This window comes from Spermophilus citellus, assembly GCF_964194105.1.
Source record: "Spermophilus citellus genome assembly, chromosome: 17".
NCBI lineage: Eukaryota > Metazoa > Chordata > Mammalia > Rodentia > Sciuridae > Spermophilus > Spermophilus citellus.
In genome coordinates, this window is record NC_138199.1 from 1675536 (window position 1) to 1700606 (window position 25071).

The window sequence follows — 25071 nt, forward strand, 5'->3', positions numbered from 1 at the left end:
CCTCCAATCTCTCTACACACTTTCATCCATACTTTTATGCCTTTGTTCTTATAAGGAGCGATTGCTGTTTTACATTTCTTGGTGTATTGCTCAAAGACCAATTGCTTAACAAGGGGCATGGCTCTATCAGGATCCCCAAAAATCTTTCCAGCAGCATCCACCATCCTTGCTACGAAATCTGAAAAGGGTTCTGTAGGGCCTTGTAAAATCTTGGTCAAATTACCAGACACTTCTCCTCTATTTGGAAGTGACTTCCATGTCCGAATGCAAATGTTATTAATTTGATCATATACCTCAGGAGGGAATCCTGTCTGTTGATTAGCAAATCTACCTTGCCCCAAAAGCATGTCCTTATCCCAATAAGGATGTCTTGCTGCATGGTTTTGGGCGGCCTGCTCTATTGCGCCCTCTAGCATAAATGCTCTCCAGTCCAAATACTTGCCCGGAGAAACACAAGCCCGAACAAGGCTAGCCCAATCAGAGGGAGTCATACAGAATCTAGACAGACTCTCCACCTGAGTTAATGTGAAGGCGGCATCCACCCCATAAGTGCGTACAGACTCTGCCAGGGTCTTCACAATTTTGAAATCTAAAGGCTCCGAAAATCTTCCCCTATTCTCATCCTGAAAAACTGGATAAGCAAGACCCATCTCAGCGTTAACAGCCTTCCATGTTTGAGCATGGAAAGCCCTCCCCGAAACACCCCCACCATACGGCGGTGGGTCCGGAGGATCACATTTCTTGAGCCCCGGTCTATCTTCGTTCCCTTCTCCAGCAGCTAAACTCCCTAGCTGGCGAGACAGCCTCCCAAGCTCCTCCTCCTCATCCTCCTCTTCTTCTGACCCGCTTCCACATGGGGGTGTGCGCAGCGCACTGAGATCTGGATACAAGCGTTTCCTCCCCTGCTTCTCGCTCCGCACGCTCCCATCCTCCCGAGATACCTCACCTTTTGTCAGAGATAATCGTCTCCTCCCCTGTTTCACGCTCCGCACACTCCCATCCTCCTGAGATATCGCACTGCCTGCTGTCTCCGATTTCTCCTTATGTAACTTTTTTAAAACCTCCTGTCCTTTAGCAAGTGCGTCATGACATCTGTCATCTGTGAGGCAACTACGGACTATCTTCCAAAGGGGAATCACCCCACCCTCCAATATGCCCTGCTCACAAGCAAAGTCAAGATCCTTGCCCAATTTATCCCAACAAGGCATAGTAAGGCTGCCCGAATATGCAAACCACGGTGCAGCAACATCTACTTTCTGCAAAAATCTCTGTAAGATACTATGTTTCACTTTCAGGCCTTTGGAACGTAACAGGCCGTCTAGTGCCAGAAGAAGCGGGCTTGAAGATGTGACACCCATGACACAGCAACAGAACAGATACAGAGGACAAAACGAAAGTACACAGAAACAAAAGAAAAGTACACAGTGCAGCTGCAATAAAATATGAGGCTCTCTCTGTCTTTGTAGAGGAGCTGACTCCGCTTTGATTGCGGGTCCCACTAACCGGGACTATCAGGTCCCGCCCACCGGGACTGTCGTGTCCCACCCACGGGGACTGTCGGGTCCCACCCACGGGGACTATGGGGTCCCACTTACCGGGACTGTTCAGTGCACCACCTCTGACGACTTGCAAGTTTTGATTTTCCCGGGTCTCGGCACCACTTGTCGCGACCCCCTTGCCCGCAAGGAAGACGCAACACCGGGAATCTTCTTACAGCTGTTTATTCAAGCTCTCGAGAGTTCTTCTAATCTCCGAGTTCTTCTAATCTCCCAGAAGTCCCTCCCAGCCTTAATAAAGTATCCAAACACCCAATGCGAAGCTGCCACGTGGAGCTTTCTCGTAGGGTGTCAAAGAACCATGTGCCAACTCTCCCAAAGAAGGAGTTGTTTATCACAGACCACCACAAGGCCAGCGCCATCTTGTAATGGTGACCACAGTCCGCAGAAGCGGCTCGCCACAATCTTGTATCATCATATTTAGTCATTTTTAAAAAGTTTTGATGATTTTTAAGTACAAAATAAGATATGATTAATTCTCATTGTAAAAAAACAATCTGAGGTGGTGCATGCCTATAATCCCAGATACTCGGGAGGCTGAGGCAAGAGAATTGCAAGTTTGAGACCAGCCTGGCAACTTAGCAAGACCTTGTCTCAAAAAGAAAAATGAAAAAAGGTATGGGGATGTAGCTCATTGGTAGAGTGCCCCTGGGTTCAATCCCTGAGCTGCTGAGGCTGGTTTTGAATTTGCAATCCTCCTGCCTCAGCCTTCTGAGCCACTGGGATTACAGATGTGTGCCACTGTGCCTGGCTTTAAAGTGGCACCCCCTTTCTCCACGGAAAAGCCCTCTTCACCATGGCTGATTTTAGGACTGTCAGCAAAAGAGTCCATTGTAGATAAACTTCCTATTTTCATGTCACCCTGTTTACTTGGCCACTGGCTGGGAAGACACCAGCACTCCAGGTGCTGGACACCCCCTTACTAGTTTTTCACAAACATATCCAGTATAGTAGTTTGTAGAAATGTGTAAACAAGGCCTCTGGCCTTGAGCTGGGCTTCACAGAGATGTCTACATTTTTAAGATAAGTTACAAACGGGCTCCATGGTAACAGCTGGCAGGGGGAGGAAAGACAGGGGAGAAGAAGCTCTCCCCTTCTCAGGTGTTGTCCTTGAAGAGTTAACTTGCCTAGAACAGTGAAAGAAAAAGCTGCTTTTGTGTGAACTTCTGCAGACTGTGAACTTCTGAGCCCCTCCCCTGACATGCTGGGTATAAAACTCTTGAAACTCCCTGAACTCGGGGTTCAGGGGATTGATTGATTACAGCAAAGGCTGTGCCCTCTGAACCTGGCTGCAGCCACATAAAACTGTTTCCTGCTATCTTTGGTGCCTTGCCTCGTTTGTCCCTACAACAGCTTCATCCAACATTATAGATGAATCCAAGTTGACTTCTCCCTCACCGTAAATTAGCTGTTATTAATGGGTTGGTTTGTTTCTTCCAGACTTTTAATACATACCCACATAGAGTATTGTTTTCTCATTAGTGTCAGGATATCATCTGTAATTTTCTGTAATTTGTTTTATTTACTGATGATTTACAGACTTCACATCAGTACTTGTCTTATCCCACTGTTGCTAATAACACAATACCAGTGATTGGATAAGTCATAAGGAAAAGAGATTCATTGTGATTCAAAGTTCTGAATCAAGGACAAGGAGCCTCATCTGGTGAAGGTCTTCTTGTTGGCAGAGTTCCCGGGTATGGTACAGTGAGAAACAGGGAAAGCATGTGCCAATCTGTTCTCTCTCCCTCTTCTTAATAAGCCACTGTATGTATTCAGCAATGAGGGTCTCACCCTGCTGACTTCATCTAACCCTAATTGTTTTTCAAAGGTCTCACTTCTGAACACCCTTGTAATATTTTTTTTCAATTTTATTTTTTTAGTTGTTGATGGAACTTTATTTTATTTATTTATTTTTATGAGGCACTGAGAATTGAACCCAATGCCTCACCCATGGTAGGCAAGTGCTCCACCAACTGAGCTACAACTCCAGCTCCAGCTCTGTCCTCATTATTGGATAAGCATTGGGGACAAGGACCAAGCTTTTGGTAACACTGGGGATTGAACTCAGGGCCTTGTTCAGCTAGGCAAGCACTCTACCACTGAGACACATCCCCAGCCCAGCCCTTTATATATATATATATATATATATATATATATATATATTTTTTTTTTTTTTTTTTTTTTTTTTTTGCTTTTTTGAGACAGGGTCTCAAAAATATCTTACATGAGTTTTGGAGAGAGTTTTGGAGAGAACAAGCCATATTCAAAACAGTGATATTTATAGAACTACTTCTTTTTAAAATTAATGTTATTAGTATCTTATTTTCTTTTTTTGTGGCACTGGGGATTGATCCCAGTGTTCTCTGCTAGGGTAATGCTCTACTACTGATCTCTACCGGAGCCACATCCCCAACCCTATTTTGTATTTTATTTAGAGATAGGGTCTCACTGAGTTGCTTAGCACCTCACCATTGCTGAGATTGGCTTTGAACTTGAGATCCTCTTGCCTCAGCCTCCCAAGCTGCTGGGATTACAGGCGTGTCCCACCAGCCCTTTTCATTTTTGAAAATATTCACACCATAGTGATATTTATATAACTACTATGGTTTGAGTTTTGCTTATTTGCCCAGGCTGGCCCTGAACTTGGGATTCTCCTTCCTCAGCCTCTAGAGTTGCTGGGGTCACAGCCATGTGCCACCGTACTCTGCTATATACTCCATTTTATAAATGGCTCCAGAGTATTCCCTAGATCAGCCATTCCATAGTTTATTCAACAATTCTCTTATTAATGGTCATTTAGGTTGGCTCCACTTTTTCCTCTATTTAAAAAAATGTACTAAAGAGCACTGTCCATGTTTCTGTTAGAGTTTGCTTCTCGAGCATATTCCAGTTTTTATATTGTGAGTAAGCCTGTTCTGATTATAGAGCATTTTAAATCCTTATGTATTAATTCAAGTAGAGAGCAAAGAAGTTCTTCTGAAGTTAAATGACCATATTGATTAATATATAATTATATATTAATATTTCATTTTTTAAAATATTAATATGGATTAAAATAGACCAATATTAGGGTTTGAATGCTAAATTCACATGCTTGAAACCAAATCATTTATAAGTCAGCGCACTCCTCACATTCAGTATATATGGAGAGAATCACATAGAATTTTTAAAAAACATTTATTGATTTGTTTTTAGTTAGAGGTGGACACAAAACCTTTATTTTATTTTTATGTGGTGCTGAGGCTGGAATCCAGTGCCTCATGTATGCCAGGCAAGCATTCTACCTCTGAGCCACAACCCCAGCCTGGAATCACATATACTTTTATTTTTATTTATTCTTTTCAGTCTTGGGGATCAAACCCAGGGCCTCAAATATGCTAGGCATGTGCTCCACCACTGAGCCACACTCAGTCCCACATAATTTTTATTTCCAGACTTATTAACTATTTGTGATTTCCCTTTTTAGTAAGCCCATATTTCTTCCTCAAATACACCATGCCTTAACCAGTGTTTTATTCCAAGGATAGTCTTATTAGATTTTCTTATCTGTTTGTGGTTGATTAGGTAGCTAATTAATTCAGCAGGCAATTTGGGAACACCGAAAGCAGGCATTCATGTTTTGGGGCACTGGGAGATGCTGTCATCATCCTCATGGATTTTTTTTCATGCTTTGGAGAGAATAGACCACCACAACAACAAATACAGAAGTAAATGAATGCTATATCAGATAGTTGATAAGTTCTTTGGAGGGAAAAAAACGCAGGTTTAAGGGCTGGGGTTGTAGCTCAGTGATTGATAGAGCGCTTGCCTAGCATGTGTGAGGCACAAGGTTTGATTCTCAGCACCGCATATAAATACATAAATAAATATCCATTGATAACAACAAAAATAAATAAATAAAAGGGTATGGGGGCAGGGGTTGTGGCTCAGTGGTAGAGCACTTGCCTGGTATGTGTGAGGCCCCTGGTTTGATCCTCATATAAATAAATAATTAAATTAAATTAAATTAAATAAATAAAATAAAGGTCCATTGACAACTAAAAAAAAAGTATTTTAAAAAAAAGCAGGGTATACGGGGTAAAAATGGGAGTTCATAACCCACTTGAATCAAATGTATGAAATATGATATGTCAAGAACTATGTAATGTTTTGAACAACTAATAATAAAAATTTTTAAAAAAGCAAAAAAAAAATTTAAAAAAAGCAGGGTAAGGGAACGCAGAATTTTGAATAGAGGGTATAGTTTTCAATAGAGTGGCAGTGGAACGCCTCATGGCCTCATGAAAAAGGTAGTTTCTGATAAAGCCTGGAAAGAGTTCAGGGAGCATAAACCGTGGAATGCCGGAGTGCGATGGAAAGCATTTTAGGCATAAAGAGAGACTACAGACTCAAAGGCTCTGAGGCAAAATTGTGTTTGGCAATCTGCCCCCCAATACAAATGCTCTAATCCAGTAGTCAACAAATTAAGCGCTGTAGCTTTAAGAACCATGATTCCTCTATCTTTATTTTTCAACTGGTGACAGCTCTGGAGAGCAACTGGTTTTCTCCTATCTGTGGAAGAGTGCTGCAAACTCTCAAGCAATGGGCTGAGTACAGGGGAGCAGCATCTCACCTCACCCAAGAGGTTTCCCAAGATCTCTTTCCTCCCCCTCTAAACCGCCACCTACCCATCCCCAAGTTTTTTTTTTTTTTTCTTAAAAAATTGGAGACCTTGCCTCCCTGGTCTCGAAATTGACATTCTCATGCCTCAGAGTTACTGGCATTGCAGGTGTGTGCCACCGCCCCTGGCTCTCTTGCATACTTAAAACCATAGATCTTCTAATATTTAACACAACGTAAAGGCTTATATGAATAGTTGTCACGCTGCATTGCTTAGGGAACAATGACACTTAGGAAATCACGACAAGAAAAATGTCTGTAGCACTCAGTACAGGACATTTCCCCTGTCCCCCAGATATTTTCTATCCTCGGTGGATTGAATCCTTGGACGTGGAACCCACAGAGAAGAAGGCTGATTGCACTCATTAGACCTGGGGTGCCCCACCTAGCAGCCGCGAGCACTTGAAATGTGGCTGGTACAAACTGGATGTGCTTGAAACACACACTAGATTTCAAAGACTTCGTGCAAAATTGGAAAATATCTCACTAACAATTTTACAGTATTGCTGACATGGCGAAATGATATTCAGGCTAGGTTGGGTTGTCGAAGCTGTCTCACTGAAATTAATTTCGCCTTTTTTTCCTCTTTTCGATTTAAAAAAAATGCAGGTTTTATATGATAAATTATTGTGTAATGATGTATTAAGAATTGTAATGCAAAATAAATAAATTTTAAAAAATAAAATGCAACCTAAAAAAAAAATGCAGGTTTTATGAAATTTCTAATTCGGTACGTGACTGGCATCCTGTTTCAACTGGACAGCTCTGTGGTTAGGTCTTCCCCTGGACTGCGGGCTCCTGGTTGGGAGGGACCCCAACTGCATCCTTGAAGCAGTGCCAAACAGGAGGCTCGCGGTTCAATCTAACGCCCCCGACACTGCAGCGGGAACTCGGGCTACGAAGGCGGTAGGGTCCTGCGAGAAAGTCCCACAGGACGGGGTCCGGTTGCCAGGGCAGCACAGCACATCAGGGAAGCGCCCAGGGAGAGGGGAGCGCAGACTCAGAGTCCACTCCGCCGCCTCCCACCTCCCACCCGCCCGTAGCCCCGCCTCTTTGCGGCAGAGCTCAGGCCGGTGCAAACCGGTTCCGCGCCCTGACGGACATCCAGCGCCACCCAATCCTCAGCACGCCCCCCGCCTCCGCAGTTCCGAGTGGAAGGCCCGGCAAGTCCAGTCGCCGGCATCCCGAGAGGCGGTCCTGAGCCAGATGGATGGTTTTGTCAGCCTATGACCATGGCCGGAGGTGCCGCGGGGGGCCGCGGCAGCCAATGACGTAGACGTGAGGACAGGCCTTTGTTTCCCCTCCACCGCCCCGTAGCTGCGGGCGCGGGAGGAGCCGGGATGGCGGGGGGCGGGGCTGCTGCCGGCCGGAGTCTGCGCACTAGGGCGGCGCCGGCCGGCTAGCTCGGGGTGACGTAATCTCCGCCCGCAAACCCGGAGAGCTCTGCGCTGAGGGGCCCGCGGCCGCCGCAGCTCGGGGGCGGCGCCTGCACCGCCGCCGCCTCCCCTCGGCGTTCGCGCAGCTCTGTCTTTGTCCGCCGGCGCCGCGGCCGCCCGCTTTGTTCCCCGGCGCCCTCGCCTCGGCCGACGGGGCGCGCAACCCAGCAGCTCCCGCCGCGCTGGCGTCGTCTTCGCCCCCCTCGCCGCCGGCCCCCGTGCGAGGCCGGGCCTTGCCCCCGATGGTCTCCCGGCCTGAGCCCGAGGGCGAGGCCATGGACGCCGAGCTCTCGGTGGCGCCGCCGGGCTGCTCGCACCTGGGCAGCTTCAAGGTGGACAACTGGAAACAGAACCTGCGGGCCATCTACCAGTGCTTCGTGTGGAGCGGCACCGCGGAGGCCCGCAAGCGCAAGGTGAGACCCCCGCCAGCTCCGCGGCCTGGGCTGGCCCCGGACACCCCCCTCTTTCTGCAGCGCGGGGCGGCACGCGGGGATTAGGGGTCTTGGGGCCCCCGATGGGGGTGGGGAGGGGAGGGCCTGCGACCTTCCCGCCGCCTCCGGGGCTGCGTGCATCAGCGGGGGGGAGGGGCAGGAGCGTTCTCATTCCCCATCCCCCCACCTCCCCCTCTGGACGCGGAGGGTGGGGACGGGGGAGGGCGAATGCAAACTGGGAGGGGGGGTTCTGCCACCGGGTTGCGAGGGCAGCTTGGGGCTGCAGGAGAGGGTTTCCAGGGTTCCAGGAATCTTCCAGGACTGGGAGGGGATGGGGGCGCCGGGAAAAGATTAGAGAGGAAGACCCCCCGGGCCTGGGGTGATCTGCGGCGGTCACCCTGGCCAACCGTCTTGAAGGCTCCGTGACATCCGAGAGTCCATTCGTGCAGGTCCGGGCTCGGATCCCAGTGCTGGGACCAGGAGCCTGTGCCCGGGACCTGGGTGGTTAGGGTGTTCCTAGGGTACTGGAAAGGGTACCCCCCCAGGGCCAGGGTCTACAGGGACCGACTGGGCGAGGGCGTCCCTTTTTTCCCCTGGTTCAGTTGTGGAATGGACGGGGTTGGGGCGGGGAGAGAAGGGCGGGCGGGGATGAGCCGAGCGAATCCTCTAGCTGTGGAGCGGCGCGTCGCCACGACCACTGAGGATTTGTCTTGTAGCTACGGAGAAGTGAATTGAAAAAAAATATATATTTTTTTGGCTGATGGTAAAGGTGGGGCTTGGAGCCTCTGCAATGAGGAACCATTGAGGTAGTCACAGTGATACCATCCAATTGTGTACATCCAAGCAATTAAGCGTATTAATATTTGGAAACCAGGAAATAATATTATTTCTTAAACTTTTTTTTTAATAATTCAACGCAGTTTTGCAAATGACAACCCTAACTTGGGAGTCGTTATCAATTTCCACCTTGAATAGCACTTTGTAATGGGAAAACCAATAGATCTGCTGGGTTTGTAGGCCTTGTTAAGTGTTCTCTTTCTTTTTGTTTTTTTGATAGTAATGATGCTGGGCATACTTATCATTGAGAATGAACTAAGATTACATGAAACAGTTTTTTTTTTTTTTTTTTTTTTACTGTCAGTGAGATTCTTGCTACTTATGGAATTATGACTCTTAAAACTAGTTGATAATCTTGTTGCAACTGTTTTGTTCGTTTCTGGATTAAGACTTGATGTAAAATGCATTTCTACGTGGGAATAAATAGTGAATCCTCTCCCTCTCCTTCCCCCCCCCCTTTTTTTTTGGTACCAGGATTTGCTTTACCACTGAGCCACAACAGCTACAACCCCAAGCCCCCCCCCCCTTTTTTTTTTTTTAACGTTTTGAGACAAGTTCTCCCTCAATTGTTTAGTGCCTCGCTGAGTTGCTCAGGCTGGCTTTGAACTTGTGAGCCTCCTGCTTCAGCTTCCTGAGCCTAGTTTTCTAAGATATGAAATTCTTATTTTTTGCAATGCGGCTTAGATTAGTATTTTTAATATCTAATTTTAGTTGCTTAGTTTAAAAGCTATTGAACCACATCTGTGTTCTCTAGTAAAGATTTAAGCTACAGACAGGCGGTGATAAATATTTCTCTTGAAATTCAGGACTGTCAATTATTGCACTGCCATTTAGTAGTCTACCAACAATTAATCCTGAATCTATTTTTCTTTGATTGGGAGGGTGGGGAGTTATTTTCTTGTATTATTTCACATCCCACGTGACTATTTGTAACACTAAGTGGCCCAGTTTAGGAAAATTTAGTTTGAGAAACAATTTAACTATGGTGATTAACAGGGAATAACATACATTTTCCATGTTGTATAGGATTAAAATGTATTTAGTTTTAAGATATGAACTTTGACAATACTTCAGTGAATGTATGTACGTATTTTTCTTGGTGGTACTGGGAGTGGCTCCTGGGTCCTCTCTACCACTGAGCTACCCCTCAGCTTTCCCCCTGCCTCCCTCCTTCTCCCCCTCTTCTCTGTCTTAGACTAGCTCAGTTGTTGAGACTGGCCTCCAACTTGCAATCTTCCTGCCTCAGTCTCCCCAGTGTTTGGGATTATGGGTATGGACCACTAGGGCAGGCCCTAAATTGTAGTTTTTCTCGGGGGTGGAGGGGTGCCAGGGATTGAATTCAGGGGCACTCAACCACTGAGCCACATCCCCAGCCTTGATTTCTATTTTTTTAGAGACAGGGTCTCACTGAGTTGCTTAATGCCTTGCTTTTGCTGAGGCTGTCTTTGAACTCATGATCCTTGTGCCTCAGCCTCCTGAGTAAATGAAGGTGTCTTTTTGAGTTGCCATTCTCAGCTACAATTTAACCATTGGAATGAATCCCTGTATGAATAGGAGTGACAAATTTTCTCATTTGAGGTGAGGCAGGTTATGAGTTTTGTATCCAAACTTTGCTTCTTCTTTAGATAAGGGAATGAGGGGAAACATGATCAGAGTTATTAGATTTCTTCCCAATTAGGCTTGAATTGCAGTACAAATCTTGTACTGCTGAATGTAAAAATGTTCCCAGGGTTTGGAGTTCACTATTACCTGTCTGCTCTTTGCATTTCTGGTGTATGTTAAATGTAACAAATGTCTTACCACTTCAGGTAAGTGTAAACACAGCAACTGGCCATAAAAAGTCAGGAAGTGTAATAGTTCTACTGGTTATTGTGACTTAACATACTCTGCATTATATTTTGAGTATGTAGATATTTGGAAAACAGGGTTTTGTTTGTTTGTTTGTTTTTAAATAATCATTTCTCTTTTCTTTGCTCTTAAGTTTTATGGCAGCCTCTCCTTCGGAGGAAAGCTTTCAATGCACAGAATTTGGGTCTGAAATCAACTCTTCTGGTAAAAATGCTTAGGGAAAGTTTTTAGTTTGGGAAAGGGCTAGAGAGGAGGGAGACCTATCTGGGCAGGACCAGGTGAGGGCGAAGGGTGAATTCATGTGGTAAGGAAACACGTTCCCGCTTCTGTGTTTGGAGTCTTAATAGCACTGTTGGAGGAATAAGAAATGGACACCCTTTGGAAGAAAGGGGCTGAGTCTTTTTTGGACTACCCATTTTCTCTTTAATTCTGAGTCAGCTGAAGTACTGAAGGAGTTTGTGGACTCACCCCTGAGTTTGTGCCTTCTGGACTTGAAGTTGGAATTAGCCCCCGAAACAGTAGGTGTGAAATAGCATGCTAATTTTTGCCTTAAACTTGTTAATCAGTTTAAAGAAGGAATAATCTGCTGGCTAGGCACACTGTAATCCTAGGGACTCAGCAGACTGAGGCAGGAGGATAACAAGTTCAAAGCCAGCCTCAGCAACTTAATGAGAGCCTGTCTCAAAAAATAAGCAGATCTGGGGTTGTGGCTAAGTGGTAAACACTGCTGGATTCAATCCCTAGTACAAAAAAAGGAATGATCTAGGGCAGGGCCAAGACTGCATCTGAAAGTTCACTTCCATGTGTTGAACATCCGGGCGGAGGCCAGGATGGTTAAAAGGAGAGAGAAACACAGTGTAAAGCACTGAAGTGTAAGATAGTGAACAGGCATGGTGTCCTGGCTTCCCTTTTGTATCTTTACAGGTGACCATAGGAGTTTTCAGTTGGTGTACAATAAGAAGAGGAGCAGCTTGTGCAGTCGGTATTTGGGGGGTGGTGTAGGCCTTTGTTTGTGATAGGGAAAAGGAGGTCATTTTAGTTGAAAAGTGATCTTAGGTTATTTGTCTTGAATTAGTGGTACCGTGCCATGTGTTTTAGAGAAGGATTTGTAGTCCGCCCTCCTAATTTCCAAAGTCCACATTTAATCAGCCATAGATTGAAAATACTAGGGGAAAAAAGGTTGAGTCTGTACTGAACATGTACAGCCTCTTCCCATGTCATATTTTTTCTTTTTTTTTTTAATTGGTTGTTCACAACATTACAAAGCTCTTGACATATCATATTTCATACATTAGATTGAAGTGGGTTATGAACCCCCAATTTTACCCCAAATGCAGATTGCAGAATCACATCAGTTACACATCCACAATTTTACATAATGCCCTATTAGTAATTGTTGTATTCTGCTACCTTTCCTATCCCCTACTATCCCCCCTCCCCTCCCCTCCCATCTTCTCTCTCTACCCCATCTACTGTAATTCATTTCTCTCCTTGTTTATTTTCCCATTCCCCTCACAACCTCTTATATGTAATTTTGTATAGCAATGAGGTTCTCCCTTCATTTCCATGCAGTTTCCCTTTTCTCTCCCTTTCCCTCCCATCTCATGTCTCCGTTTAATGTTAATCTTTTCTTCTTGCTCTTCCTCCCTGCTCTGTTCATAGTTGCTCTCATTATATCAAAGAAGACATTTGGTATTTGTTTTTTAGGGATTGGCTAGCTTCACTAAGCATAATCTGCTCTAGTGCCATCCATTTCCCTGCAAATTCTATGATTTTGTCATTTTTTATTGCTGCATAGTACTCCATTGTGTATAGATGCCACATTTTTTTTTATCCATTCATCTATTGCTCTTCCCATGTCATTATGCCTAACAGTAAAACAACTCCTTACCTAGCATTTACATTCTGTTAGGTATTTTAAATAATCTAGAGGTGATGGGGGAAGATGTGTTTGGGTTCTGTGCAGAACCTATCCCACTTTATGTAAGGGACTTTGATATCCTGGGAGTTTGGTATGGGGTGGTCCTGGAACAAGTTTCTGGAAGATAACTAGGAAGAACTTCAGGACGTGCAGTCTGGCACAGGGAAGGCTGAGGGCCAGCTCTGCGTGTGGGTGCTCACCTGTAATCCTGGAGACGCAGGAGGACTGCAAGTTTGAGGCCAGCTGCTGTAATGTAGTGAAATCCTGCCTCTAAATAAAATCTTTAAAAGGGCTGAGTCCGTAGCTCATGGCAGTGTGCTTGCTTGCCTAGCACATGCAAGGCGCTGGGTTCCATCCCTAGTACTGCCCAAAACACAACACCAGGGACCCGGAAGTCTGCCTGTGTCACTAGCTCCATTGATGACTGAATTAGTCTTCATTGGCTCAGAGTGGTGGTAAGAACACTGTTGAGAGCTCTCCCCTCTTTCATTAATTATTTTTATTTTAGCTCACGTTTCCATGTCTTTTTTTTTTAAGTGGACTTTTTCCCTTTTCAAACTTTTTTTTTTTTCCCTCTCTTTGAGGAATCAGCAGTTTGCTTTATCTTTATTTTGGGGGGAGCTGATTTCTCAAATCATCACACCGTCCCTGATAGGTCATTCCCTTTAGAGAAAAAGGTTGAATAGGAATACTTTATTTTCAAGGGGATGGTTTGTCCCTGTTTCCCAGGCTGGTCTGGAAGCCTGGGCTCAGGCAGGCCTCCTTTCTCATCCCTCTGAGAGCTGAGACTAAAGGTGCACTCTACCGCTTCTGATTAAGTTTTAAAAACTGTTTTTATATATAATTATTCAGTCATAATAATTATACATATTAGTGGATTTCATGTTGACATTTTCACACATGCATACATTGTATTTTTTTTTTTTTTAAGAGAGAGAGAGAGAGAGAGAGAGAATTTTTAATATTTATTTTTTCGTTTTCGGCGGACACAACATCTTTGTTGGTATGTGGTGCTGAGGATCGAACCCCGGTCGCACGCATGCCAGGCGAGCGCGCTACCGCTTGAGCCACATCCCCAGCCCCCCCCAGCCCTATTTTGAATTTTATTTAGACACAGGGTCTCACTGAGTTGCTTAGCACCTCTTTTTTTTTTTTTTTTTTGCTGAGACTGGCTTTGAACTCGTGATCCTCCTGCCTCAGCCTCCCTAGTCACTGGGATTGCATATACACACATTGCACCTTGTTAGTTTTGAAGAACAGTAGTCAGGTGGTTTGTAAAATATCCCTTCCTTTGTGTGTGTCTAGTTTTTCTTGTGATTATGGGGCTAGGGAAGGAAGACCACAGAAGTAAAGTACCCTTCTCATAATACCGTATGAAGGATAATACTATCGGGATGTTTTACCACTCCTTTTTTTTTTTTTTTTTTTTGGTACCAGGGATTGAACCTAGGGACAACATACCACTGGACCACATCTCTATCCTTTTCTATTTTTTATTTTGAGACAGGATCTTGCTAAGTTGCTGAGGTTGGCCTCGAACTTGTGATCCTCCTGCCTCAGCCTCATGAGCTGCTGAGATTATAGACATGCACTACTGTGCGCGATGTTTTACCACTCTTGATAGTGAACTTAACCATATGGCTGATATCTTATATGTCGGTTTGTCCACTACAGAGTAACTTTTGTTTTCCTCTACACAGTCCTCATTGGAAGGAAGTCACTGCACAGGTCATACTTTTGTGGGTAGTTTTGTTCCTCCTCAAGGGCAGAGAAGATGTGTGTGTGTGTGTGTGTGTGTGTGTGTGTGTGTGTATAATTTATTTATTTATTTTCCCTTTTTGGTACCACTGCTGTACATACCCAACCCTTTTTATTTTATATGGAGACAGGGTTTTGCTAAGTTGCCCAGGCTGGCCTCAAGCTTGCTGGCCTCAAGCTTGCAGTCCTCCTGCTTCAGCCTCCTGAGAAGCTGGAGGCATTATAGGTGTGAGCTGTTGTGCCTGGTCAGAGTGGCTATACATTGGAGTTTTTCTATATGGAAGATTTGCCCATTCTCCCTCATTTATGTGTTTACTCAATCATTTACTTATCAGGATGAACTTGTGGATGTTAAATAAATATAAACATAATACAATATTCATTCATTTTTTGATATACTGGGGATTGAACCCAGGGCCTTGCACATGCTAGGCAAGTGCTCTACCACTGAGCTACACTCCCAGCCCTCATGTTATTTTGTTGCTCGTATTCTAGCTTCAGTTACTAGGAGCTCTTTCAGTTGGCTTCTGTGTCCTTTTGACATATCATTGTTGGTTCCTCTCTTTTCCCTAAGAGACACGGCCTCACTACATTGCCTAGACTAGCCTCGAATTCCTGGGCTCATGCAATCCTCCAACTTCAGCCTTCCAAGTAATTCCACATTATTCTGTTCGTCATTTTTGAGCATTTCATTACTTTCCAGTATTGCAAAATATTTCAGGGTCAAATTATATATTTTCTGCTCTGGTGTTAGATTCTGCCATTTCTCCAAGGATCCCTGGTTCCATTTATTAGAGAATGAAATTAGAAACCGGGATCTGGGCACTGGTGTGCTCATTAATTACTGGGATATGGTGGCTTCTTGACTGTCTGAGGATAGCATTAAAAAATAGACCTGTTGTGTGTTAATCCATCTGGACACACATCTATAATTTTTTCAGTATATCCCTTTGCATTCATATTAAGCCATACATGGTGTCTCCAACTCTAATACAGTGTTATATGGATCATTTTCTAGTCTTCCCTTCTTGGTTATCTGTAACTTCTGTGTCCAACAGAGAGACACCTGGCTCCCATCACCCACAGTCCATTTTTGAAATAGTTCAGTCTCTGTGGACATGTGTAGAGGTTTCAGAACTAGTGCTGGGTGCACCTTTCCTTTAGTGAGCACCTTCACTCATTGCCAAGTTACTTAGGAACTTTCTTCCTACCCCTTTCAGTGCAGTATGTCCTCTACCTGCAGGACAACCAGATTCTTCTCTCATAGGCTGCATTCCATTCTGGCATCCTCCGACTGTGTCATGTAAAATTTTGCATGGGTAAAAGATGATTGTTTTTTGTATGTGACACTGAGATTGAAGCCAATGGCACTCTACCACTGAGCAATACCCTGAGCCCTTGTTTTTAGTTTTTATTTTGAGACGGTCTCTCCTAGGTTGCCATGGCTGACCATGAATTTGGAATCCCTCTGCCGTAGCCCTCGTGTAGCTAGGAGTACTGGTGTGAGCCTGCATGACCAGTGGAGGTTGGCTCTGTTCTGTAAAGTTTAGTGAATTTTTTGGTGGTGCGGACAAGTGAAGCCAGGGCTTCATCCATGCTGACAAATGTTCTGCTACTGAGATACAGCCTCTGTCCCTGTTCAGTAATTTTGACAAATGCACCCACCACTAGGGTCACATACAGAGCAGTTTCACTGCTTCCCCTGCTCAACTCTCCCTATCCCTAGCAGCCACTGATCTGTTTACCATCTGTGTTTTTCTTCTTTTTCAGAATCTTAGAGTTGGGTTCCTATAGTATAGTCTTTTCAGACTGGCTGCTTTTGTTGGGTGACATGCATTGCTCCAGAGTATGGTTATAGTGATGTCTTGTAGGTATCGACTTGCTGACTTTCTCATTGTCTGCATTTTGTTTTTCTGTCCTCTGGATCAGCTGCTACAGATTGGTCTCTGATCCAGGGACTGGCTCAGCCTGATTCCTTTGGCCAGATCTTAAGTTGTGCTAGGTCTTCTTTAACGACACACAGATCTGATCCACTTGATGTTGAACAGATTCTTAGATCGGAAGTAGATAAACTCACTTTTTGGAGACTTAAATGATCTGCAATATAGACACTTGAATCATCTTCTAGTATTTTATGTTGGCAGGCACTTGTAGAAAGTGTTGAAGAACAGGAATTAAAGTAGAATTGAGTGTTAGTAATAGGTATCATGACTTGGTAGCAGCTCTTATATATAAGACTCTGGGAACCAAAGGAGAACAGCAGGTTAAAATAAGGCTTCAGGGTGATCTGCTTGCTCCATGTGCATGTGCAGTTGACACTTGGGAAGCTGAGGCTGCTTGGCTGAGTCATTAGTACCAGAGCCTTTTACTTCATCCCTGCTTCTGCCAGATGTGTGACGTGGGCTTCCCATTTGTGATTGTGATACTTCACATGTATCCAGCAGTTTACATTTTGTAGAGCACTTGTCACACATAACGTAATTTGGTTTGGTACTCTTGGTAGCCTTTTTTGGTAGGCCTGGCAGGTGGGTCTCTTGGCCCGTTTGAGAACACAGCTAGCTGGTCCTTCATTGGCCCAATGAAGGGTTTGACTAGGTGGGTGCTGAGATCTATGTTAGCGCTCTGTCTGTGTTGAAGGTCCGAGTTTGGCCCTTCAGGGGCTCCAGAGTTGTGGGCTTGTTTGAGAAGTTGGTCTGATTCCAGTCAGGGCTTCAGCTTCAGGTCTTCCCTTGGTTTTTCACGGACAGTAGAATGTTTTCACCTGGTGCTTCAATTATATCAAGTTCATGGTGGTAAAAAAGTCACTGTATGAGAATTAGACTTACCTTCTTAAACTTATCTGCTTTTAATGGAGCAGTTGAAAATGTGTGACTTGTGTGCTGATTTTTTAGTTGTAGATATGGACACAATACCTTTTTTTATAAAAACATTTTTTAGTTATAGGTGGACACAATGTCTTTATTTTACTTTTATGTGGTGCTCGCCTCACACATGCTAGGCGAGAGCTCTACCTCTGAGCCACTACCCCGGCCCAATACCTTTATTTTTATGTGATGCTGAGAATCGAACCCAGTGCCTCACAGGTGCTAGGCAGGCGCTCTCCCACTGAGCCACAACCCCAAGCCTGTGGGCTTGTTTTTATGGTGCTCGTTTACTTCTTTGAACTGGACTGTTCAGTGAGTTGTCTGCCCACTAGTGTGAGGCCTTGTGTTTGACTACAAGGGCTGTGCCGTATAGTGTTGAGCTCTCTGCTCAAATTCCATCTCTCACGTACAAACTTCTCTGATTTTCCCCCAACCCTCCATGATCAGATATGCTTTTCTTCTTTTAATCATCATAGTATTTCATGTATGTCTTCAAGCATATGTGTGTAGATTCTCTGTGTGTTGTTTATTATTATGCTGTGGTTTCTCACCCCTTTTAAAACATACACCTCAGTGACTTTTCATAAAGTGAATGTGCATCACCACTGCAGGGGGCACGGGGATGGCACTCATCACCCCAGAACCCCCCTCAAGCCACTGTGTCCCTCCCCTGGCCCTCTGGGAATCATTGGTGTAGATTTCCACAGCCCTTGACTGGCTTTGCTGCTTCTGTGAGGGAAGCCCGCCATATGCATTTGCCTGTCTCACTGCTCCCCTCAGTGTGGTGCGAAGTCCTGCACCCCGCAGAGTGCCCCATAGGCCCCTTGCTTTGCTGTGTAGTCTTCTACGAGCTGATCACACATCCATTCATCTTTCCTCATGGGGAATATTTTTGCCTACTTCTTACGTTGGGGTATTACAAATAACATTGCTGTGAAATTCTGATCTGCAGTGTCTTCTGTTGCACGTAAACCTAGAAGTGGAATTGCTGGGTTTCATGCAGTTTGATACTGGCTTTCCCTGAATTTGTGAAATTAAGAAACCTACAACAAATAGTAAGAGCACTGTGTGAATGTCACATAGTTTCGTAGAGTTCCCAGAGGTTCGGCTTTTGCCCTTCATTTATGCTTCTGTATGCCTTTCTTCCTGAGTCCTCTGGAGTTTGTTGTAGACTCTCATGGTATCTACCCTTAAGTGCACCTCCCCTAAGAACCAGCTCATTATTCTCCATAACCACAGTGCAGCGATCCCAATCCAAGTGTAGTTTTAATAGAATCATATTTTCTAACATATCCCTGTTTAAATGCCCCACTTGGTAGCCTTTCGAAACTCTAACAAAAACCAGAGATAATCAGTTTATAAGGAGAAAAGGTTGATTTTGGCTGACAGTTTTGGAGGTTACAACCTATGTCAGTTGGCCTCATTGCTTTGGGATTGTGGCAGGAGCCAGTGGCTGAGCAGAACTGGTTATTCACAGTGCCCCCCAAGGGCATGCCCCCAGGGGCCCAGAGACGGCCCACTAGGCCCCTCTGTTAAAAGAGCTTCCATCACCTCCCAGTAGCTCCAAGCTCCAAGCTTCCAAATCCAAGCTACAGCTCTGCTTTCCCAATAATGCTGCTTATGACTTGAGATCATTTGGTCATAGGATTCAGCCCAGGATCATGCAGTGCATTTTTTTGTGTGTGTCTCTTCAGGTTCTGTTCATCTAGAGTTCTCCAGCTTTTTGTCTTTGTACATTGTATCTTTGGAGAGCACAGAACAGATATTTTGCAGAGTCAGTTTGGACTTTTTGAGTTTTTCTCCTGAGCAGAGTCAGGTGTGGACCTTGCTGGAGGCAGTGCTGTGTCATGGATTGGGTTGTTTTGCTGGGGAAAGTTCAGTTTGATTAAGGTGGTGTTGACCCAAGCTCTCAGTCCGAAAGGAAGCTTTTACGTTTTGAGTTTCTAGGTAAAATCACATGATATAAAATCAACCATTTAAAACCATCCACTTCAGCAACTGTGAGTGTGTGCTCAGTCCTGCGGCCACCACCACCACCTCCTCGGGTTGCAGCCCGTTTTTATCCTGCTCTCCTCCCCAGCCCTGGCAGTCTGGGTCCTCTCTGTGGTTTCAGTGTTCTGTGTGGGTGGAATCCTACTCCCCGTGGCCTTTGGTGTCTGGTGTCCGGCTTCTTTTACTTGGGTCATGTGTTCAAGGGTTGCTGCCTTGCGGCTTGTCGAGTCCTCCTTCCTGTTCATGGCGAATTGCACTCCACTGCAGTTTGTCTACCCCATCATCTTTTGGCAGGTATTTGGTCTGTTTCTGCCATTTTAGCTTTTGTGAATTACTGATATTTTTTTACCCAGTGGTTTTAGAGTCCGTTGCCGATTCTTGCTCAAATCAGTTATTACTATGGTTATAGAGTGGAGATTTTATATTTTTGGCCTTCCACTATAATTGTTAGTTGGAATTCACCTGTGAAGATGACTTAGAGTTAGTGTGTGTGTCTCTAGTATTAATTTCAATATGGGCTTGGAATTTTTACTCAATGTAAATGATTTGTTCTTGCTGAAATTCCTTAAGATGTCATCTCCTTTTAGTTGTCCCCTGTAGTGCTGGAAGTCAGCCTTCCTTTTGAGTGTTGCGGTTGCATAAGAATTGTTTACCACTGTGCTCATACTTGCTGCTGTTAAAATGTTATGTTTATGTGGTCTATTTCTTAGCAGTAAATTGTTGTTACTTTTTTCTTGTTTGTGTATATTGCTTTGATTCAACCTCTCCTATTCCGTGTGTGTGTGTGTGTGTGTGTGTGTGTGTGTGTGGTGTTTTCTTTTTGGAGGTTGGTGGCTGGGGGAATCAGGTATTGAACCCAGGTGCTTAACTACTAAGCAATATCCCCCACTCTCTCCCCCCCCCACCCCACCCCTGCTCTTTTATTTTTTGAGACAGGGTCTTGCCAAATTGTTGAGGCTGACTTTGAATTTGCCATCCTCCTGCTTCAGCCTCCCAAGTTGCTGGAATTACAGGTGTGCACCACCCCCTACAGCTGTGTGTGGTTTCTGTTTTGCTTTTTTGCTTCTAGGTGTGTGTGCTCTGGAAACCAGGGTTATCAAGCCTCAAATGATACTCACCGTGTGGGTAGCTGGCCTGCAATGGGACAGTGCCCTGTCGGTTAGGGTGCCTGTTGGGATTGGGGAGGAAAATGTGGTAAACATGCCACTAGCTTTTCGGGCTTTGTTTTTGTTTTTGTTTTTCCACAGTACGGTCATGCTATGTTGCTGGGCTGCCTTCATCTCATGATTCTCTTGCCTTTGCTCCCCAGGTAACTGGGATCACAGGTGTGTTACCTCCACACCTGGCTACTTACTGGGTTTTGACATTGAGGTCATGGGCTGTCTTCATATGGCGCTAATTTTAAGATAAATGAAATAAATCTCTTTAAGGGGAATTGAAAGGATGAACAGTCATTTGCAATTAAATTCCCTTTCCTTTCCTCCAGGATGGCTTGGCTTGGCTTCGGCATTTCCCTTTTACCTCTCCTGTTGCTTCCTGCACTACTTACTGATTCTCTTCTCTGAATTTCAGGCAAAGTCCTGCGTCTGCCATGTCTGTGGCGTCCACCTGAACCGTCTCCACTCTTGCCTCTACTGCGTCTTCTTTGGCTGTTTCAATAAGAAACACATCCACGAACACGCCAAGTCCAAGCGGCACAACCTGGGTAAGGCGCCCTCCTGAGGCGGGAATGGGCACCGCCCAGCTCTCTGTCCTGTAAATTTTGTGATTGTCTCCATGTAAAACACTACAGAGGAAGTGAGGAACTGAGCTCAGATGGATGGTGTGCCCAGTTTGCCTGAAGATTTATTAAGTTGTTTTAACATTTTATGTGACTTTAAATGATAAATGGCAGCTACTGTTTGTTGTGTTTGGCTAACTTTCTTTGAAACTTTGATGTGTATTCTTCAGTGCTTTCCCAATGAATGAATATCAGATCTTCATTTTTCCCTTTGAAATATATAGTAGGAACCAAAGTAGGCAAGTTCATGAAAAGACAAGTTCAACATTGTGTGGCATCAAGATACATTTCTTTCATATGCTTAAAAATTCAAACTCCTTGGGCTGGAGCTGTAGCTCAGTGGTGGAGTGCTTGCCTAGCATGCGTGAGGCCCTGGGTTCCATCCTCAGCACCACATAAAGATAAACAAAATAAAGGCATCTGTCCATCTATAACTACAAAAAAATTTTTAAAAATTCAAACCCCTACATTCTGAAGTTACTTAAACTGTTTTATCTTGGCTTTATTTAGTTATTCGGCTCTGGAGAATGGAACCCAGAGGTGCTTTACCAATGAGCACATCCCCTTTGCTTTTTATTTTTTGAGTCAGGGTTTCACTAAGTTGTTTAGAGCTTTGATTAGTTGCTGAGACTGGCCTTGAACTTGGCAGTCCTCCTGCCCCAGTCTCCCAAATCATTGGAAATACTGTTGTCATTAAATATTTCTTTGTTTCCTGCAAAGTAGCACCTTCAGTTAAATGCTTGTGAGGTCTTGAGACTCTCCTTTACAAGATCATTTTCAGAGGGTCCAAGCTAGAGAAACTCTTTTGGAAAACGCTTCATGTGGACCTAGCAAAAGATGTTTTTCTGCTTCTTTTCCTAAAAATCTGTAATCTCATGCTCTCTGGAACACATTAGCCTAAACATCCTAATCACAAACAACGTGATGCAGGTTTGTCATGTTGCTGCACAGACTCCCTGTAGGCAGTGTACACGGGAAGCCTGAGCCCCGTGTTTTGGTTAAGACTAAAGTAGACACGTGTCTTCTGTAGTCTCCTTGAAAGAGCGAGGAGACTGACAGCAGAACAGGCGTCTGGGTTGTGTGATGTGTTTATGAGCCAGCTGCTGTGTTGTGGGGGCACGGAGGCTGTCACCTCAGCATCATGCTGGGTGCAGCAGCACTTTTGTTGTAAAGGAAACGTTTCTTAATTTCTGTTTGACATGGACTAGTTCATATTAAAGCAAATACAAAAGTTCAAATAAAAATCCAATATCCGCAGGGCACGGTGACTCTCACCTGTGATCTCCGTGCCCCGAGAGACTGAGGCGGGAGGACTGCAAGTTGGGCCAGCCCTGGCCACTTAGCATTAACATCGCATGGCATCGAGATGAATTTATCTTTTATATGCTTAAAAAATAAAAAGGGCGGGGGATGGAGCTCAGTGGCAAAGTGCCCCTGGGTTCAGTCTCCATCGCCCTTCAGCCATTTGTCATGTGGCTTTGTAATTCACCTCAAGTTTTGTGAGGGGCCATTTATTTATTTATTTTTGAGATAGGAGAAATCATAGTAACTCAGTCATCTCCAGTGGACCTGATTTCCATCTAATAGCAATTGTCTGTAAAAAGACTGCTTGGAATTGGGGGCTTCGGTTGTAACAGTGAGCTAACTGGCCTATCAGGGAGGAGAGACAATGGTGCATAGGGCTCAAACCCAAAGGGGGCCCACAGTCAGTGATGACTTTTTGTATTGGATGGGTGAGGGAAGGGATACTGAGAGGTCAGTGTGGCTCTAATAGACATCTGTGATATCTCCTTCTAATAGTGCAAATGACGTGTTCCTGCTGTAATTGAATTTCAGATCAGTTTAGAACCAGATAATGGTATGGTTAAAAGAATATGGAATATTGGAAATATATTTTTACTTAAAAATTTTCTGGAGAATCTTATTAACCCAACATGATCTGTAAATATCACTTTGTAAATGTGATGTTAATTCATTTTAGCAACCTGAGTGATAAATTTTGCCCTTACTTCAACTAGAATGAGTGAGCTTTTATAAATGTTGCTTTAGGAAACAAAACCATGGAATGGGAGAAAGATGTGGCCCTCTGGTGTGTGTTTTGTGTTTCGTTTACGACGTGATGCATGAATAGGCTACTTCCAGTGCCCATATCTTTTTTGTTTTTGTTTTTAGTTTTAGATGGACACAATACCTTTATTTTATTCATTTATTTTTATGTGGTGCTGAGGATCAAATCCAGTGCTTCACACATGCCAGGCAAGCACCCTACCACTGAGCTGTAACTGCAGCCCAAGTACCCACATCTTTGATTCTGCTGCTGCGTCCACCTGCAGTCTTGTAATTGTGTTATAATAAATTTCTCTCCATCTGAGAACCTCGTCAGTCTCCTTTTTTTTTTTTTTTTTTGGTAGAAGAAAATAATCATTGGTTCTGAAACCTATTTTTTCAGTCACTTTCAGTATCAATTTTTATGTGAAGAAGAAAAAAATCTCACTACCTTGGATTTAAATTTTGATAAGACAGAGCTCAAAAATCTGACAAGTACATTCTTTTCTTTTGTTGTTTGTGCTTTCAGTGTTATGTTCAAGAAATCATTGTCAAATCCAAAGTCATGAAGGTTCCCCCCGCCTTTTTCTTTCCCTTAAGTTAGGATTTAAATTTTATACTTGATGGTCTTTGATCCATTTTCACTTAATTTTTATATATGGTGTTAGCTAAAGTTTTGCTCTTCTTGCATGTTAGGGACACAGATTTTCTAGCATCATTTATTGAAAAGACTTTCCCCAGAAGGATCTTGATACCCTATTGAAAAATCACTTAACTGTACACAAGTGATTTTATTTGTGGGTGCTCTGTTCCATTGGTCTGTATGTCTGTCTTTAATCAGTGTCACACAATTGATTATTGTAGCTTTGTATAGTAAATTTTGAAATCAATAAATGTATCCTCCAACTTTGTTCTTCTATTTTAATATTGTTTAGCTGTTTGGGGTCGTTTGAGGTTCCACATGAGTTTTAGATGGATTGTTTCTTTCTACAAGAATATCTTTGGGATTGTAGTAGAGGCTGCATTGAATCTGTAGATTACGGGGTGGAATTGTCTTTTTTCCTCTTTTTATTGTTGAGATGCTGTCACTGCGGCATCCAGGCTGGCCTTGAACTCCTGATGTCAAGCAGTCCTTGTGCCTCAGCCTTGTAGTTGACACTATAGGCAGGTGACTAGTGTTGTCATCTTAACATTAAATCTTCCAGCCCATGAACATGCCATGTTTCATTTATTTGTCTTAACTTTTAGCAATATTTTGTGGGTTTTAGTGTATGATAAAACTTGATTGAGTGTATTCTTGAGCTATTTTATTAGCTTTGATACTGTTGTAAGTGAAATCATTTTCTTAATTTCCTCTTCGTTTTGCTCATTGTTATTACATAGAAATAAAACTGTTTTTTTGTGTGTTGGTTTTTGTAACCTGCAGTTTTGCTGAATTATTAGCTTTTTGGTTTTTTTAAAAAATTATTTATTTAGTTGTAGATGAACACAGTATCTTTATTTATTTTTTTGCGGTGCTGAGTGAGGATTGAACTCAGTGCCTCACATATGCAAGGCAAGCACTTTACCACTAAGCCCCAGCCCCAGCCCCAGCCCCTGAATTATTAGTTTTTATGGATTATTTATTTGGGAAGGGGTAGACTCTTTAAGGTTTTCTGCATAAAATATTGTGTCATCTGGAAACAGATACTACTTTCTTTCCAATCTGAGTGCTTTTTCTTTTCATTCCTTGCCTCATTGCTTTGGCTAGACCTTGCAGTGTTGTATTGAATAGCAATAGTATAAAAGGTATTCTTGTCTTTTTCCTGGTCTTGGAGAAAAGCTTCAGGTTGTCACCACTGTCATTTCAGCTGTGTGTTCATGTGTCTTTTGTCATATCAAGGAACTGGCCTTCTCCTTCTAGTTAACTCATTGGTTTTATCTTGGAAGGGTATTGAATT

At 43.8% G+C, this 25071-nt stretch overlaps 1 protein-coding gene across 1 annotated transcript in view; it reads left to right on the forward strand.

Moving 5' to 3' along the window:
- Positions 1-7419: 7419 nt before the first annotated feature.
- USP22 (ubiquitin specific peptidase 22) overlaps positions 7420-25071 on the forward strand; it is a 38655-nt gene continuing 21003 nt past the window's right edge. The window contains exons 1-2 of the mRNA XM_081270810.1: positions 7420-8067; positions 20878-21010. Of these exons, the coding sequence (XP_081126936.1) occupies positions 7897-8067; positions 20878-21010 (304 nt within the window). The 5' untranslated portion in view covers positions 7420-7896. The remainder of the gene's footprint in view (positions 8068-20877; positions 21011-25071) is intronic.